This window comes from Rhincodon typus, chromosome 21, assembly GCF_021869965.1.
Source record: "Rhincodon typus isolate 14 chromosome 21, sRhiTyp1.1, whole genome shotgun sequence".
Classification (NCBI taxonomy): domain Eukaryota; kingdom Metazoa; phylum Chordata; class Chondrichthyes; order Orectolobiformes; family Rhincodontidae; genus Rhincodon; species Rhincodon typus.
The window spans coordinates 6028050-6046720 of NC_063352.1; the positions used below are offsets into that span (position 1 = coordinate 6028050).

Sequence of the window (18671 nt, forward strand, 5' to 3'; positions counted from 1 at the left end):
ATTGGCTGTAAAGTGCCTTTGAGATATCCAGTGGACATGTAAAGCATTATATAAATACAAATCTTTCTTTGGTAGTTCAGTTGAACAAAATCAGAAGTCACACAGCACCAGGTTATAGTCCAACAGGTTTATTTAAAATCACAAGTTTTCCGAGCACTTCTCCTTCTTCAGGTGAATTCACTTGATGAAGAAGCAGCGCTCAAAAAGCTTGTGATCTTAAATAAACCTGTTGGACTATAACCTGGTGTCATGTGACTTCTGACTTTGTCCAACCCAGTCCAACACCAGCATCTCCACATCATAGCTCAGTTGGAAGCAATATCTTTGAGTCTTTGCTCTGTCTGTCTATGTAGGAAAACCTGTCCCAGGCTGTGCTAAACACAAGGCCTACATTACAAAGCAATTACCTGTGACTGTTCCTGAGAGGCCCCCATGATTGTCAGAATCGTTCATTCTACCTGCAAGCCTCGGTTTTGGTTCACAACTCTTCAATTAATTCTACCAAGGCCAAAGCCTCTCGAGCTGTGCTTCCCGAAGTGGGATCAGCACTCATAGCGGTATCACATAGCTGAGGTCCTGAATGCGGAGGCAGCAATGGCCTGAGTTATAGCAGCAGTGCTCCCACTCTAACAGGCCCCCTATTCCACACCCACAGTTGTCATTGAAAGATAGCAACAATTTTCAAGGTCGATAATGGGCCATAGTGAGCAAAGGTTTGGGAGGCACTGTACTTGCACATGAAGCAGTGGTATACATGAGAAACGATATGTATTGTATGTAAGATGCAATGTATTTTGTATGTTGGTACTACAACCTGTAATTAAGGAGCACTCCTCTCAAAAAAAAACTAGTGCTGTACTTCAATTTTTAAAAATTCTTTCATGGGATGTGGGCATTTCATGCCCATCCCTCATGGCTATGGAACTTGACAGCGTGCTCAGCCATTTCAGAGGGCAGTAAAGAGTCAACCACATGGCTGTATGTCTGGAGTCACAAGTAGGCCACCAGCTAAGTGTGGCAGAATTCCCTCCCTAAAGGGTAATAGGAAACATCAAAAATAGGAGCAGGAGAAGGCCATTCAGCCCTTCAAGCATGCTCCTCCATTCAATATGATCATGGCTGATCATCCAATTTAGTCACCTATTCCCACTTTCTCCCCATAATCTGTGATCCCTTCAGCCCTAGGAACTATATCTAACTCCTTCTTGAAAACATTCAAGGTTTCAGCCTCAACTGTTTTCTGTGGCATGAATTCCACAGGCTCCCCACTCTCTGGGTGAACACATTTCTCCTCATCTCAGTCCGAAACGGCCAACCCTGTATGCTTAGACTATGACCCAGATAGTGAACCCGTTGGGTTTTTACACCTATTGATGGTAGTCGCCATGATCAATTTTAACTGAGATTCACTTCATATTCAAGATTTATCAACTCAATCAGCAGCCATGATGGGGTTTGACTGCACGTACCCTGTGATATAGCCTCTCAATAACATCTCGGTTACTAATCCAGTGGCATTGTCTTCATGCATAGTTTTATGAGCAAATTTAATTGTAATTCTGTAGATGGTTCATGTATATTTGCAAACAATCTGATCTATTTTTAGTTCACTAATAGATTTGATTGCTTTATACAACTTCTTTCCCATGTCCTGTTTAACTGTTACAACGTGTATGGGTTTGAATGGACTGTAAGAAGGTTTGCTTACTCACCTTCAGATGGGTATTCGGACACAACAGCACTCCTTTAATCACGCGAGAGAAATCTCGCAGATTGAACACATAATGAGATTTGGAAGGGGTTGGAAGAAAATTGTCCACTGCAGCTTTATAAACTGCCATGGTAGCTTGTACCATCATCTTACCCAACCTGAAATAAAGAAGAGTTTGACAGTTTTACCCAAAATTCCTGTTTCCAGTTAGTGTCAACAAGCACAGCTATCCTCCTGAGAGTAAATGACACTATGCAGCATGCCCCCACTTCCCCACTCCTGGGGCAAATCACACTCTTCACCGCATCCCACATCTCCCCACACACCAGGCCAGGGCATATCACAATGTGTACCACCCCCTCAACATTCTCTCCCCACCTGTGAGGCAAATCACACTGGCCCAGCTTTCTACAGGAGCAATTCACCTCGATTCAATTCTTCCACCTTTTCCTCATAGTCCTGTAAATCTCTCCTCTTCAGGTAATCATCCAATGGTCTTTAGAAAACCACATGAGGAATCTCAGACAGTACATTCCAGACTCTAATCACTCGAGTGAACCTTCCCGCCCCACACTCTCGGACAATACTTTCCAGACCCTAACCCCTCAAGTGAACCTGCCACCCCCACACTCTCAGACAGTCCATTCCAGACCCTAAACCCTATACATAATTGGTGGATGTTGCAGCTAATCGATATTGGGTGTCATACAGCATGGCAGCTCAGGGCCTTTGGACGGATTTGAGTGAAGTTCGAGAATGTGAGGAGTTAATGTCTGAAGTCTACATGTAGAAACTGAAGACCCTCCCACCCAGCCATTTGATTCTGTTTCATTGAAATTTGTTGACCCCTACCGTAGAAAGGTGTTTTCAAATCCTTTCGCAAAGTGCCAATCAGAAATGGAAGTGAAAATCTTCATCATAGTATCATCATCAAATGAATCAATGGAGATGATATTGAGATGGCGAGTGAAACGGCCTGTAAGGTAAAGCAGAGAAGTGACTTCCAGAGAAAGTGGACAGTAACAACTTGGATTTTATGGCTTATGATACCCATCTGAGGTGTTTGTAGCTGTATTTAAACAAACACTGCTAAATTTACTACCTCATATTGGTCAAAAAACCCAACACCTATAAGTAGCACAGTGTCAACGTCCAGGTGATTTTCCCATAATTTTGCACCACTGACTCTGCAGTCCATTATTTTTCAGTATAATTACCACATTTCCAAATCCTTTTTTAACCATTTTCCCATTGAAAGGATTTCGTTATGAATTACTTTAAAATGAGCTGTTAAATTAAAACTGGCACCAAAAGCAGGTTGTAAATGACAATATATTTTTCACTCTTTGGAGAAGTAGAATGATGTGGGCATTGGATTGCTATAATTGGAAAACCAAGAGAGTTCTGCAATTTGAAATTCAAGTATTGCATATTGTTAAGCTGTGCAATACCATGTTGCTTTTTGACAGCAGTAAGGAGGGGGGAATTCACTGAGAATCTTTCAAGTTAAGAAATGTTAAAAGGAAATATTAAAAAGCTGTGAGTGACAACAGCAGTACAGTGGAAGAAACATCCAGAGGCTGTAGACAGAAGTCTCTCTCTCTCTCCACCCCCCCACCCTGCCCTCCATGGGCAAAAGACAGAAAAATCAGGAAAATGCTTTGAAAAATTCTAAATCAACAGAAAACAACTGGTTCCACCTAATCCACCACTGAATTGAAGAATTGCTGTCACCTCACAGACAACAGCAGGTCATCCCTGCAAAAATCAAAAAGGACTGTGAGAAAATAACTTTCCACATTGTCCTCTGAACTTATGATCTTCAGAATTTTGTTTCCACTGTCTACATTTTTATTCCAGCCACAGTCCCTGTGTTAAACAGTTTGTCTCTAGTCTCTCTTAAAAGTGATTGACTGCATGTTTGGGGTTTTAAAGAAGTACAGTTTAAGTTAAGTAAATTAGGAATCTTCTTTTCAATGGCCTTGTTAAAGTTGAGTATGCCACAATAAATAGTTATTATTACAGTTACTTAGGAAAACTGGGGTGACTTGCTTTTGTCCTGAGTAGCAGTCAGTCTGGCAAATTGGTCATTTTGGTGGTCTCACTGGGATTTTGCACATTTATATAGCTTGCAACAGGTTGTGGAACAATGGAACACGATTATTGAGGCAAAAACTCTTCCCAGTTTAATCATGACAAAGACAAAATGCAAAGCACACCAGAGCTGATAGGCATATTGGAATTCAGGCACAGTCTCTTCAGCCACCATTCTGCATGCAATGAGTAGCTCTCACATTCGTTGTTGTTATAGTAATCCTATACGTTTGTTCCCTGTGGGATTAACCTCAAGTGAATTGCACTCCCAGTGTTACACAGTTTTGCCTGAAAAATGACTCTGGCTTGTCAGAACATGACACAATTACATAGACAGGGAAGCAGCAGAAACCTGTTGCTAAGGTGAGAAAAAGGCAAAAGGCTGAAGTAAATCGACACTGCTTCGGATGCAGAAGTTTTCAAATTACTCTTAACAATAAGAGAAGCCTCATGACATTTTTTGTACCGTTATGCAAAAACATAATTTATACCCATTGGGACTAACCGACTTGAATTGTAACTGTGACTCTATACGAATCACCCTAAATGAAATTTACAGTTTACATTTCTATTTAAACCTCCATTATCTAATATTTGCTCAAAACACCTTTAGAAAGACTGAATAAATTTGTGCTTAGGACACACTTGGGCTGGAAAATTTCTGAGGTACAGCGTCCTATCATGTAGGGTGGGCTGGTGGAGAATTAAGTCCCCTCTCCAGCCAACTCTCCTCATCTAAGTGTTAAATGGCATGGGGCTGCTGACATTGGCCGGGGTGCTCTCACTACCAACTTTCCCAATGGTGGGAATGGGCCACATTACCAGCAAACTCCAGCCCCAGGTTACGTTATTCCATAACAGTATGGAACAGGTGGAGTCAACTTGGGTAAAGGTTAAGATGCCTGGTCTGTCAAGATGAATAAACAGCCTCATTGACCCTGATATATAACAGACTATGATTCCCAAAAACCCTTTACATCTACTGTTCACTCACTGTCAACTGTGGATGAAAAGAAAGGAAAATATATCTCTAGATTGTACCCCAAGGTGAGGCCAAGAGGCACCTTTTGTTGGCCTCTTCAACCTGACTTAACTTGGCATCTGCTCAGGGTGACTGACAAATTTTTATAAGATCATTCCTTGAAATCTCCAATTGTCCCATGCCCTGTATGTTTTTATCATCCCCAGAATGTCATTTGTTCCATGTTTGTAAGGCTGGGACTCCGCCCACTTTCTGCTTACAAAGGTAAGATTGCAAATTGTGTCTGAATTCGAAACAACTCAGGTATGTTTCCATTTGCCACCATCAAACAAACAGGCAGCAGATCAGGACAAGTTATACACAGAACAGTTACTCCAATAATTTATATTTGGATTCCAGACATAAGGCTCCAGCTGAACTCAAAAAAACCCATGATGAAATTCAGACACACTTTTAAAAATATTATCCCAGTTAGCAATGATTGAATCTTGTAATTATGAAGCTAAGGAGCTACATAAACTGGCTAATGCTGCAATGCATATAAAACCAACAATAACGTGCCACAATTCTCCAACACTCCAACACTGCAAAATTCCTACCTGTTATGTCATTCCTCCCTCCACCAGGAGGCCCCATTGCTGAAATAAACAGTACATTTATGATGGTCAGCTTTGACGTATCTTTCCGATCATACCAGTGACCATGATCTATCCACTGTCGAAGGAGCTCAATTGGTGGTTGGGCTCCATAGATTTCTTTTGCAGGCATATTCAGATCATCTAGAATTAACATATGAAATACCTGAGCTTTATAAAAGGAAAACAAAAACTCAGGCACCATCTCCCAGTATGATTTGTAATACTTGATTGAGTGAGCCAGGGTTAGGTCAGCATTGCCAACAATGCAACATTCCCTCACAGGTGAAGGCCTTAGTTTTACCAGACCATAGGGCTGCTCCCTCTTTAGGGAGAGGTGACTGGTGGTGGTTTAGAATCATGGAATTCCTACTGTGCAGATAAAGGCCATTAAGCCAATTGAGTCTGCACAGACCCTCAGAAGAACTTCCCACTCAGACCCACCCTATCCCTATAACCCACATTTACTATGGCAATCCACTTAACGTGCACATCTTTGGACTGTGGGAGGAAATTGGAGCACCCAGTGGAAACCCACGCAGGCACGGGGAGAATGTGCAAACTCCACCAACTGAGCTTACCAGCCGCTTACTCTGTCACAATGACGTAGTGTCAGCCCACAGTTTCACTCCATTTATGGAGCCGGACTTAGCCCATATGTTTCTAATTTGGGGGTGATAAAGTTCAACCAGCTGGTATCTAGGAGGGGCTGGTGGCATGGCGATGATGTCATTGGCTGATATTGAAGAGGTCCAAGGTAATATTCTCCTACTGTGGGCTCAAATCCCATTGCCACAGTAGTTTGTGGAAGTTAAATACAATTATCCAGATTTGCTCCAGATTTCGCTTCCACAACCATTGCCACAGTTCTGAGAGCTGAATCTCCCCTCACCAACACACAGATGTCTTTACCATCACTGTCACCATCCCACGGCTCCAACCACTGTTCTCCTGACCCTGACCTGGGTGGCTCAGTGGTTAACACTTGCTGCCTCACAGCGCCAGGGACCCAGGTTCGATTCAACCCTCAGGTGACTGTCCATGTGGAGTTTGCACATTCTCTCGATGTCTGCACGGGTTTCCCCTGGGTGCTCTGGTTTCTTCCCACAGTCCAATGGTGTGCAGGGTTATAGGGAAGGAGGGGGTTGGGTTTGTGTTGGATCTTCCCCAGAGGGTCAATGTGACAGGATGGGCTGAATGGCCTGCTTCCACACTGCAGGGATTCCATGATTCTACGACCTCTCCACCAAGCATACCACCCCACCATCCTGATCCCAGAACCCACTTTACTGGAAGATGCTGCTGAATGAACTATGATGGTGGCGAGATGCCTCTGAAACTGAGTCACCTTGCCTAGTCATTTCAATGATATTATTAATTTTATTTAAATAAATCTCTACATTCCATTGTTAAGTTGAAACATTGAATAGATTTTTGGTGAGGAAAGATCTTGATTACACCCAAACTAGCTGAAATTTCAATCACTCACCTACAAAGACAATGGATTCCTTTCCCACAGGTGGGCCATAAACACCTTTCCTCCTCCTGTCCAGTTTGGACATTATAATGTCTTGCGTTTGGTTGGCTGATGTTCTGGCGGAGAGGCTGATGCAGTTGGGAATGTAATGCTCTTTGGGCAAATGCATGAGGAAGTTGTTCGTGATGGCAGATTTACCTGTGCCAGTGGGTCCCAGCAACAGCAAAGGTACTTTGTGTGAGATATAAGTGTGTAAGAAAAAACTCTGCCTGGCAGTTTCCATGGTAGGAATAATAAGATCTGAAACCTGGAAATCCAGGGAAATTAAGAGAGTAAACATCAAAAATGTTACAACTGTAGATATTTCTCATTAACCAGTCAAGACACATTATGCTGAAGTGGAGTATTCTCAAAGGAAAATATAACAATGCTCAAAACCAGTTTGTGTCAATGGATTTTATCACAAATCATTGTATTATGTATCTGATGGAGCAGCTTTGATCTTATCAATCACTTAAGAATGCACAATGATACATATTCTGGAGTAGGCAGAACGTGAACTCAAGATTCCTGGCTGAGAGGCTGGGACACTACTATTGCACGTCAAAGTCCTTCATATCCCAGTTATACATATTTCCTAATCAACCTGTTCAGACATGTTATTACACACTTCTGGAACAGATGGGATGAAACCAGGCCTCCTTGCCCAGAGGTAGGGACACAACCACTGTGCCAGTAAAAACCCATGTTACAGTTATATTTTCCTTTTCTTATGTGCAAAAGTGCTCTTACACACAACTGAATGTTATTCTTCCATCGCCAAATCCATGTTACATCTGTATATGTTCTTATCAACCTATTCAGAGATGTAATTACACACTTCTGAAGCAGATGAGACTTGAACCCACGCCTCTCAGTCCAGTGGTAGGGACGCTACCACTGAGCCACAAGATGGTCCCTCATGTTAACCAGCATCCTTGAAGTTATTGCACCTGTTTTATATTAAACAAAAGGGGCGGGGGGAAGTCAAGAGTTCCTTGGTGTGCTCTCTAATGCAGTGCCTCAGCAAATCAAAATTGTTTTGCAAACCAATCAGCATGCAGTAAAAATCGTTGCTCCCTTTGAAATTTGGCACTCTTGCATCTGTCCTGATGAATGCAAAATTCAACTACATATCTCTTTCTTCAATACTCAGGTTCTTTATTACCAAGTGACTATTTATATCCTAATTACAGAAAGTTTCATAATGTTTGGATTAATTCATGTACTCAAATCCAATAAACCTTTTAATGATTATATCCTAGCATATTTACTATCTAGAATATGTTAAATAAAGGAGAATTGGGGATTTTATATGGTGATAATAACAATAATGATGGCCAAAGCTCACAAAGTTCTGACAACACATTGAGCTAGCTGGGCCAACCTTGCTTCATTTACAAGATCCCACAACAATTCCTTAAATGCTTTCAAATCAAGTTGTTCTACTTTATGGATTGTAAGGGATGAGTTCAATAAGGTTTCTCAAAAATTGAGGAAACAGGATCATCAATGATTGGTGGGATATGGGCCAAATGCAAGCAAATGGGAATAGTTTAGTTTGGGAAATCTGGTCAGCATGTACGAGTTGGACTGAAGGGTCTGTTTCCGTGCTGTACGACTGTATGACTGTGAAATGAGAAGGGTGGTGAATCTCTGCCCTTAAGGACGGTAGAATATATTCAGAACTAAGATTGAGAGATGTCTGGATGTGGAGATAGTGTGTGAAAATGCCGCTGAGGTAGAAGATCAGCCATGATCTAGTTAAATGATGGAATAGGCCCAAGGGGCTGAATGGCCTGCTGTTATTATCTACGTTTAACTATGGGAGTCAATATCAGCCATACTTTGGGCCTGTAAGAAATTTTTTATTAAAGTCAAAAGTCTTTTTCTTTAAAATTTGGATTACAAGTCTAAATTTGGTGCAAAAACAAACCAGGATAAGTTCTATTCCTTTGCTGCTTGGGTATAAAGAGTAGCGTCAGAATAAAGAAATTAATCTTGCAATTGTGGAGACCAATATTAAGTGTAATGCTGATCTCAGCCTAGAAAAAGATGGTAATTAAACACAGGCAGCTGACACGGAATGTCCCAGCTGGAAAAGGCAGGCTGACCTTGGCACCAGCAGGGATGTCTTGGTCTTTTGTGATGTAATCAGTCCACACTGTCCACTGACCACTACCTGTCTTTTTGAAATAATAATCGTAGACGCTTCCTATACAAAGACCAGGAAAAGAAAGCACATTAACCTTTCAGCCATGTTCTTAGAAATAGGATTCATGCATTTTATAAATTTCACATTCCAACCTCTCTCTGGGAATATATTGTTTTTTGTAAGTTTGACACTCTTTGGACGTGGGTTGTGGTCATCCATTCCCAAAATCAGATTACGGAAGAAAACATCAAACTTCTTGCGGCTTTCCCCGTTGATTGTGGCACCGATAGCCCACACGGTGGCAAAGAGGAATAGACCCTGCAGCCAGAGGGTGATTTGCTGGCTTGACATTTCTTCATTATCCTCTTTTCCTGACTGAGCTATTTCATCTGTAGGTTGGAAAAAGACAAACCAAGCATTAATGACACAGCTCGCCGTTGTCTTTCTTAGTATAGGGAGGATGAATATGTGAATGACGATGACATACATGAAGACGTAAGTCAAAAATCAAGAACCACTTGTTATTGAAACTCTTATTTTACAACATTACAAAATGTACTTTTCTATTTTCCTTTCCTTCTCCTTGCCCACAATATAAAAGTGAATGTAGTTTTTAACAAAACATAATGTAACACCATGTGTTAAAAAGTAGTCAGAAGGAAAACAATTTCCTCCCAAGTTTTAACAGTTTTAGGAACTTACACTTTCCTAACCAACTTGTTCACAGATGTTGTGACACACCTCTGGAGCAGGTAGGACTTAAACCTCAGTCCCCTGGCTCAGAGGTAGGGACACTACCACCACACCACAAGTGCCCTCAGCCTGAGGAATTTGTTATTCCTTCAGTGATTAATTAAATTAGTACCGAGTGATTGATCACTATGTTAATGGTATGCAATTAATATATTTCTGCCTATATTTCAAACACATTCCACTGCTCCAAAACATTAGCATTGCCAGAAAATTCATATTTCAGGCGACCTAGAAGTTTGTTTTTTTCCCGTATTCTTTCATGTGACAAGAGCATCACTTACAAGGTAAACATGACACTTAGGTAAGTACATAACAAGGAAAGGTTTAGAGGGATGTGGGCCAGGACCAGGCAGATGGGACGAGTTTAGTTTGGGATTGTGTTCAGCATGAACTGGTTGAACTGAAGGGTCTGTTTCCTGCTATATGACTCTATGACTCAAATGTGTTGCTCATCCCTAAGTGCCCTTAAATGCAGTGGCTATTATAGATGCCCAGCTAAGAGCCAAACACTTGAGGCTCTTGTGCGGGTGACCTCTAGGCCAGGAGGTCTGGGTTTGAGCCCTACCTGCTCCAGAGGTGTGCCTGAACAGTTTGATTAGAAAACCAGAGATGATTTTTGACAATTGCATTTAAGTTTTTGGCTGAATAGTTTAGAGAATAGGTGATAAATCCTCTTTAAAAAAATTTTAACCACTTTTCTGTGGAGTTAGACATAGGGCACATCGGGTGGGGACGGCAGATTCTCCTCCCTAAAAAGGATTAATGAACAAAATGGCTTTTTAATGATAGCTGGCATGTTCACTGATACCAATATCTAATGTTACATCCCAGATAATTTAATCCCACCGGCTGCCATGGTGGATTTGAACTCACGCCCCGCAGCATTAGCCCGGACCTCTTTATCCAGAGGCATTACCATTGCCCCACTAACAACCCTTTAACAGCAGCATAGAAAGATCCAGAATTCAATTTGAACACTCACCTATTAAACAAGAATAAAGCCTCATCATACAATAGGCCAGGTGCATTGGAGAAGTCTGCACAAAGAACTTGCAGTGCAGCCGGGTAAAATCCAAACAAGGCTGAATGAGCCAGTGGAACATGTCATTGATCTGAAAGCAAAGTATCCCAGTGATTTATCTGAATCATCTTTACATGAGAATTTCTAGAATCTTGAAAATAAATCCTCAAAGTTTTGTTTTTGCTTGTTCATGGCACAACAATGTCATCGGCTAGGCCAGCATTTATTGCCCATTCCTAATTGCCCAGAGTGCAGTTAAGAGTCAACCGCATTGCTGTGGGTCTGGAGTCACATGGCCAATAAATACTGACCACATCCCTTGAAAGCATAATTTAAAAAAAAATGGCAGAACAACAAGCAATTTGGAGCTCAGTGGTTGCCTAGACAACCAAAGTACAGGAACAGTGGGGCACAGACCAAGATCCAAGTGGGTATATCTCAACACTTCAGGGCCAGGAATTTGCCCATTTGAAATTCTGAATAGATTATGATCAAATTAGCATCAATACCAAATAAAATAGGTTTAGATGATGGGAACTGGACTCGAATGTTCTTGCGCTGTCAGTGATCACCAAATTTTAGGTATTTAATATGCAAATTTTGTAGAATCATAGAATGGTTGCAGCACAGAAAGAGGCTATTTGGCCCAACATGCATTTCCTCACTGTCTAAAGGAACAATTAACCTCATGCCATTCCCCTGACTTCTCCCAGTAGGCCTGCAATTTTCTTTCCTCCAGATAATTATGCAATCCCCTTTTGAAAGCCACAAGTCAATCTGCCTCCAACACACACTCAGCCAACACAGATCTTAACTACCTACTACATGAACAGGCTTTTCCTCAATTCACCAATGCTTCTTGTGCCAATCGCCTTAAATCTGTGCCCTCTGACTCTCGATCCTTCTACCAATGAGAACAGTTCCTCTCTATCTGCCTCTGTCCAAGTCCCTTCATGATTTTGAACACATCATTCAAATCTTCTCTAGGCCTTCTCATCAGTAAGAAAAGCAACTTCAGACTCTCTCAACTATCCACGTAACTGAAATTTCTCATTCCTGGAACCGTTCTCATCGATTTTTGCTGCGTCCTCTCGAAAGCCTTCACATCTATTTTAAAATGGAGTGCATACAGCTAAATACAATACTCCAGTTGAGGTTGAACCAATGTTTTATACAAGTTAAACAAAGCTTCCTTGCTTTTGAACTTTATGACCTTATTGATAAAGCCCAGGATCCCATATGCCTTACAAATCGCTCTCTCGACTAATCATGCCACCTTTAATGGTTTGTGCTTTTATACCTCCAGATTCCTCTGCTCCAGCAGGCCCTTTAGAATGCAAGCTTCTTTTTGTTGTCTCCCCTAGTTCATCCCACCAAAATGAATCATCTCACATTTATCTGCATTAAATTTCATCTGTCACCAGCCTGCTCATGTTCTTTTATTCTGTGTACCACTTATCCTCCTCACAGTTCACAATGTTTCCGAGTTTTATGTCATCCACTCACTTTGAAGTGGTGTCCTATACACTAAGATCTAGTTTGTTGACATATAGACCACATATACAGAATCTATAGGTTAATCGGTAGAATCACAGTAACGGAATTACAAATGTACACAAACAAGATTACAGCTGATTTCGCAAGAGGAGGGCAACCTTCGGTATTGAATTTTGTAACTGGACCTTGGTCTTAGATGTATCATGTGACTGTGTTGACCAATACTGAGACATTTAGGCCACCGTTAGGAGTTAGGCCACCAATCAGCCATGATCTCATTGAATGGCAGAACAGGTTCGAGGGGCTGAATGATCCATTCCTATTTCTGTGTTCTTATTTTGCAAAGAAGCAGAAAATTCAAACTGATACATGAGAAAAACTCACCATGTAAGAATGTCATACGACATGAAAGAGATTTCTGAGGTTCACAGTTGCCCACTTGATTCACATGGTGCTACTGTCAACAACTCTGAATAATAACTCTGGCAATTTCTAGTCACAGCTAACTCACAGCTTCCCAAAGTGGAGGTCGGGAATTTGAGTTGAAATTTTGAGGTAGTGAGCTCCAAGGCAACGTTGTTCCAACACCATCCCAGCTTGCTCTCCCAATCCCAGAGCCCACCGAGGGGTTATGGCTATTTTCACATCTCCAAAATGTGGACACTGTAGGAAAATGTTTGAGAAGCGCTGATTTCCAACAAAATATAAACATTTAAAAATACGGAGTTACCAGTTCTTTGTGCTCAGCGGTAACGGTGGCTGGCAGGGTATCCATGTAAGAATCTTTCAATGGTGTCCAGCCCAGCTGATGGGGTTCCAGGTAAATCATACCACATCTGGTCAAAGAGGAAATAAATTAACACTTGCCCACAGTGGCTGCATCCTGTGCCAATCACTGATGTTATGAACCAGACCAGACCCTCTTCAATATATTTTAAGAAGGTAGATTAGACCCTACTTTTTTCTTATTTTAAAGGTAGACGTGAAGTGCCATGTTCCAGATGCAATGCAACTGGTCAAACTACTTGACATTAAGCAAAACCCAATTTATTTAAACACTGTAGTTAAAATACAAAAGAAAGAGGAATTTAGAATAACAACTATTAGAAAACTTAACCGTACAATAGGTACAGTACCTATCACTAACAAATTGTTCCAATATAGTAACATTCCAGAAACAGTCCCATTAGCAAAAAGGCAAATTCATGGTCAGATTCTCACATGCAGTTCTCCAATCCAGGAGGAAAAAGCATCAAGAGAAACTTAGTTGCATTTCTTTTCAGAAAAACAAAGTGGGCGGCACAGTGGCTCAGTGGTTAGCACTGTTGCATCACAGCAGCAGGGACCCGGTTCAATTCCACCCTCAGGCGACTGTCTGTATGGAGTTTGCACATTCTCCCTGCGTCTGCGTGGGTTTCCTTCGGGTGCTCCGGTTTCCTCCCACAGTCCAAACATGTGCAGGTAAGGTGGATTGGCCATGCTAAATTGCCCGCAGTGTTCAGGGATGTGTAGCTTAGGTGGATTATAGGGGTATGGGTCTGGGTGGGATGCTCCAAGTGTCAGTGTGGACTTGGTAGGCCAAAGGGCTTGTTTCCACACTGTAGGGATCCTATGATTCTATGAGAAGTTTCAGAGAGTCTAGCAGCCAAGAGACTTTCACTGAAGCTTTCAACTCTTTTGAGATCCCAAATGCTTCTGCTTAAAACTAAACCTAAAAACTGAGAAAAAGAACTAGAAAATCTGGTCTGTGATAACATGCTCCACCCAGGCTGCTTCCATTGTTCCAACTTTTAAAAAAATCCCCACGGCCTCACAACTGGTTTACTTTCTCAGAGACAGCTTTGTACCTCTGCCTTACAACCTCTCTTCGAAAACGAAAGGACAAAATAACTAGTTAAAGTGACAGCTTCATCACATAATCTCTCAGTTGATCATTACCTGCTGACAGTCGCTGGGGAAGCCTGTTCCAAATCCGCTGGCTCAAATATTAAATTCATTTTAGAGCTCATCTGGATAATTTCACCACTCATCAAACACAACTAGAAGACAAATGACATGTAAACAATGGTGAGTGTCACACAGTGCGGGCAATATTACCCCATGGGTCTAAATAACAAAGACATCCCGCACTATTGACGAGCACGTCTTTCTACTGTTCTTCCAACTGGAAAATTAAACACAATCTTGACACTAATGCTTTACAACTATCAAAATTTCAAAAAAAAGAACTCAAACACTAAAACGTATTCTCCCATCATGTTGGATCATTCAATATTTCACTACAAGGAATTTAACCTGATCTGGGGTTTTGTCTAATGCTGTTGAGAAGCTGACTCGCAAGAGGTACGTAACATTATTTCACCCTTTGACTTTCCTGCCTTTTCTTTGAGGACGCTGCAGAACACTACTAAGGATAGTGACAAATAGTGCGTATGAAAATAGCAGCAATTTGATCACTACACCCCTATGTTTCCTGAATATAACAGAAATAACATCAAGATAGAAATATTTCAGGTAAATATGAAGTCACTGGCACTAATGATCCAATTCTTGTAGGATCCTGGTTAACTGAGTGTTTGTAGCAGACAACTAACCAGGTTCTGAAATCCCATTATGATTCACCCCCTTTCTGGCCAGAAGTTTGACAAAAGACCCAAGATCCCCAGGTTGTGGTGTTTTCTCAGGCAGTTCTGCCAGTGTCCTACTAAATTAGCAGCAGGAACCCAGAAAGTGGTGCACCAATGTCTTTAGGCAGCTACTGTGCTTCCGATTTACAGAAAAGAAAAATTGTCCACAATGTCTCATTTCAGAATGAGTTTTCCAACCCACTATTAAGAGAAGATCTGAGGGGCCCGAGTACATGGGACTAGCTGGGGAAGTTAGATTTTTATGTTTGCAGAACACTGGTAAAATCGCTTAACATCTTGGCTCTGCAACAGCTCACCAACATTACATCTTCCATTTCTCTCCTTAGGGAAGAATGTGCAAATATTTAAGTATCAAAATTAAAGGGCCTTATTATGTGTGAGATAACGACAGTTACAGACTGAGATTTTGGGTATTAAGTTGCACAAAATAGTAGCATCTCCACAGGTGCTGTGTTTCCCCGGCACTTACTGATTTTAAAAGAATACTTTCATTAAATAGTAACATGCATTGTGCTGAGCTGCTAGATGTTTAGCAAAGTAATACAGATGTGCCACTGAGAAAGCAACAAGCAAGTGAATTCAGTGTTTACAATTCGGATACTTTATCCCCTTAATTTAGAATGAAGAAATAAAGTCATTTTAGCACCATGAAGCAATCTCCTGAACAGCAGTTGGTCAAGTATAACTGATGAGCTATGTTGAACCATAAGTGCAATGTGGCAGTAGAGTAGCCGCTAGCTTAGGATAGGCTATACTTGTTCAAATAAAGAACTTCTATACGAGAACCCAAAACTATTGCAGTATCGTTTAGCTGTCTAAGGGAAGAGGTGTGGAGTAGATTGGTGAAAGCTCAAGTAAGAGAAAGTGTTTCTCTTGGATGCACATTCCATATTTTTTAAAAGTTAAAAGAAAAAGTTCAGGTGTGGTGCAGAGGTAATATCACTCCATTAGGAACCAGAAGGTCCAGCCTGGATTCAAATCCAGCTGACACAGTTTGAGTTCAATGATTAAATCTTGAGCTATAAAGCGCTATTCTCAGTAATGGTAACCATGACAACATAGGGTGGACAATCTGCACCTACATTTTATGGTCTTATTAACAATTGTCAATTGTTGCAAAACAAAAAATCATTCGCGAATGTCCTTTTCAGAAGGAAATCTGCTGGACCACACATGACTCCAGACCCACAGCAATACAGTTGACTCTTAGTCACCCTCTGAAATGAGTGAACCAGCACTTCCAGGTCAACTGGGGATGGGCATCAAAACTCGTCCTTGCCAGTGATGCCCACATCTGAAATAAAGTTGAAAAGCGATCTCCAGGTGCTCAGTAACTCATTGATTCTTAGGCACCCTTGGCTTTCTGAGGCAGGCAGATTTGTTGTTGGGTATTGTTTGTGTTTAGTGAAAATCAATGTCCATCAGGTTTCTAATAGAAGTCAATAACCAATGCAGCGCCCTGTACGCTCTTGCCAATGTGACAGTGCTGAAGTGACCCACATCCCATGAAAGAAAAAAGAAAAACACCAAACTAAAAAATTGCAGGCTTAAATGCCCAAGACATAATTGTGCAGAACAAGACTATAAAAAAGGGTTGCTAAAAGTGTTGTGAGAGGAATTACTACTAAAAATCAGTCAAACTATAATTGTGGAAGGTATAACATCTTCGGAAAAGATAAAGGGGAGGTGTAGTAGCTGCACTTATTAAAGGCTGATGTAAGGGCGATAGAAAAGAATAACAGGGTCAACAGTAAAACAGAAATAGAATCCATGTGAATTGAAATAAAAGAAAAAGTCAGAACTCTCATGACACCAGGTTATAGTCCAACAGATTTATTTGAAATCACAAGCTTTCAGAGAGCAGCTCCTTTGTCATACGCTCCAAAAGCTTGTGATAAACCTGTTGGATTATAACCTGGTGTTGTGTGACTTCTGACTTTGTCCAGCCCAGTCCAACACCGGCACCTCCACATCAAATATAAAAGACAATCAAGGATCAACCCACTGATAGCAGTAGTGTACAGACTACCCAATGGGGAAGAGAGGCAGAAAAAGGAATATCATTAAAATTAAGGAAATGAATAAAAGCAAAATTGAATAAGATTCATGGTGGTTTCAGCTGCCTAAAAATTAATTGGCTAGAAGAGAAAGATTAAGGTAATAAGTGAATGCAGTTCCCGCAATAAGTATGGGACTCCTTCCTAAGCCACTACACAAGAACCCACTAATGGGGGATTCAATTCTGGTTTGATTGATAATGAATGAATCAGGGCACCAAAGAGAAGTAAAAACAGATGAATATCTAGACAGAGATAGTAGGAACTGCCGATGCTGGAGAATCTGAGATAACAAGGTGTGGAGCTGGATGAACACAGCAGGCCAAGCAGCATCAGAGGAGCAGGAAGAAGGGTCTGAAGAAGGGTCCAGACCCGAAACATCAGCTTTCCTCCTCCTCTGATGCTACTTGGCCTGCTGTGTTCATCCAGATCTACACCTTGTTATCTCTGAATATCTAGACCATAGTGATAATTGCATACTAACATTTAAAACAGTAACTGAGAAGGAGATAAACATGTTAGAGTCCAGGAAATTCATTAGGGAAGGGCTGATTTTCCAGGGCTCAGAATGGAGCTTGAGAAAATAAAACAAACTGAAGTATTGACAACAAAGTGCTTCAGTACAGTACAGTCTGTGCAGTTCTGTGTGATTTCTTCCCAGATATCTCAAACTCTTCATAAACACATCCACCTACCTTCTTGTTATCATCTAACACTGTATTCATATTTTCAATCCAAACAGCATCAACAGGTCCATCAAATACAATCCACTTTCTCATGTTGGTGGCAGACGTTGCATGCGCACGGAAGGTTGTGGCGAGGATCCCATCTGTCCACTCATGGCTTACAGGATCAAAGCAACCATACAGCTGGCCCATGGTCACAGCCTTCGGGTTAATTATAGCATATTCTACAGCGTACTCATTCATCAGTTGACCTTAAAAATTAAACAAATGACACAAGTAAGAACACAACTGAAGTCATGGTTTGCATTTTTGTAATTCAGTACTGACAATGAAGAAGTGAATATATTTATGTATATGTTATATATATGTAAATAAGCCAACTCTCTCCATCTCGGTGGAAATGAAATTAATAACAGATCTATATTACCCTGCAAGACAATTTACATATAAACCTGAAAATAGTCTTTCTGGCACCTGACACAGATAGATCTGGCAGGCTTTGACTGAGTAGTTGGCAAATAAAGTGTTCAGGAGGAGCACTAAATATTGCAAGCAGAGTTATAGATGCAGCCCAATATGCAAACTAATCAGCCTGTCTCAGGCAGAAAGATTGCTCCCTGATTTACCTGCCAATCTAAAAACTGTAATTTGTTACACACACCACTGACAGAATTCAATTCACTATGACTTAAGACAGCGAATAACATTTGGTTCATTCAGTCGGCACAAGCATTTTTCTTCACCTAGTACTCTCTTACAAAACGTCACTGCCATCTCCTAGATTGTGCATAAGTGCCTTTACATCCCCTGATTTAAATCTGCTTGAGTCTATACAAATACCGAGCTGTTTGTGGAAACCACCCAGCCTTGAAATTGCTCCATAAACACTCAGTTAACAGCCTTTTCTGCCGCTATC

The 18671-nt window shown here is 41.1% G+C and overlaps 2 protein-coding genes across 2 annotated transcripts in view; both read right to left on the reverse strand.

The window, feature by feature from the left end:
- dcun1d3 (defective in cullin neddylation 1 domain containing 3) overlaps nucleotides 1-18671 on the reverse strand; it is a 148698-nt gene that overhangs the window by 98160 nt on the left and 31867 nt on the right. The gene's annotated exons all lie outside the window — the stretch shown is intronic.
- Nucleotides 1-18671, reverse strand: part of LOC109935637 (dynein axonemal heavy chain 3) — a 214009-nt gene that overhangs the window by 91631 nt on the left and 103707 nt on the right. The window contains exons 28-37 of the mRNA XM_048609665.1: nucleotides 17765-18006; nucleotides 14303-14403; nucleotides 13095-13200; nucleotides 10829-10958; nucleotides 9246-9482; nucleotides 9053-9153; nucleotides 6912-7206; nucleotides 5387-5566; nucleotides 2564-2687; nucleotides 1713-1869 (exon numbers count right to left, since the gene is read on the reverse strand). Of these exons, the coding sequence (XP_048465622.1) occupies nucleotides 1713-1869; nucleotides 2564-2687; nucleotides 5387-5566; nucleotides 6912-7206; nucleotides 9053-9153; nucleotides 9246-9482; nucleotides 10829-10958; nucleotides 13095-13200; nucleotides 14303-14403; nucleotides 17765-18006 (1673 nt within the window). The remainder of the gene's footprint in view (nucleotides 1-1712; nucleotides 1870-2563; nucleotides 2688-5386; nucleotides 5567-6911; nucleotides 7207-9052; nucleotides 9154-9245; nucleotides 9483-10828; nucleotides 10959-13094; nucleotides 13201-14302; nucleotides 14404-17764; nucleotides 18007-18671) is intronic.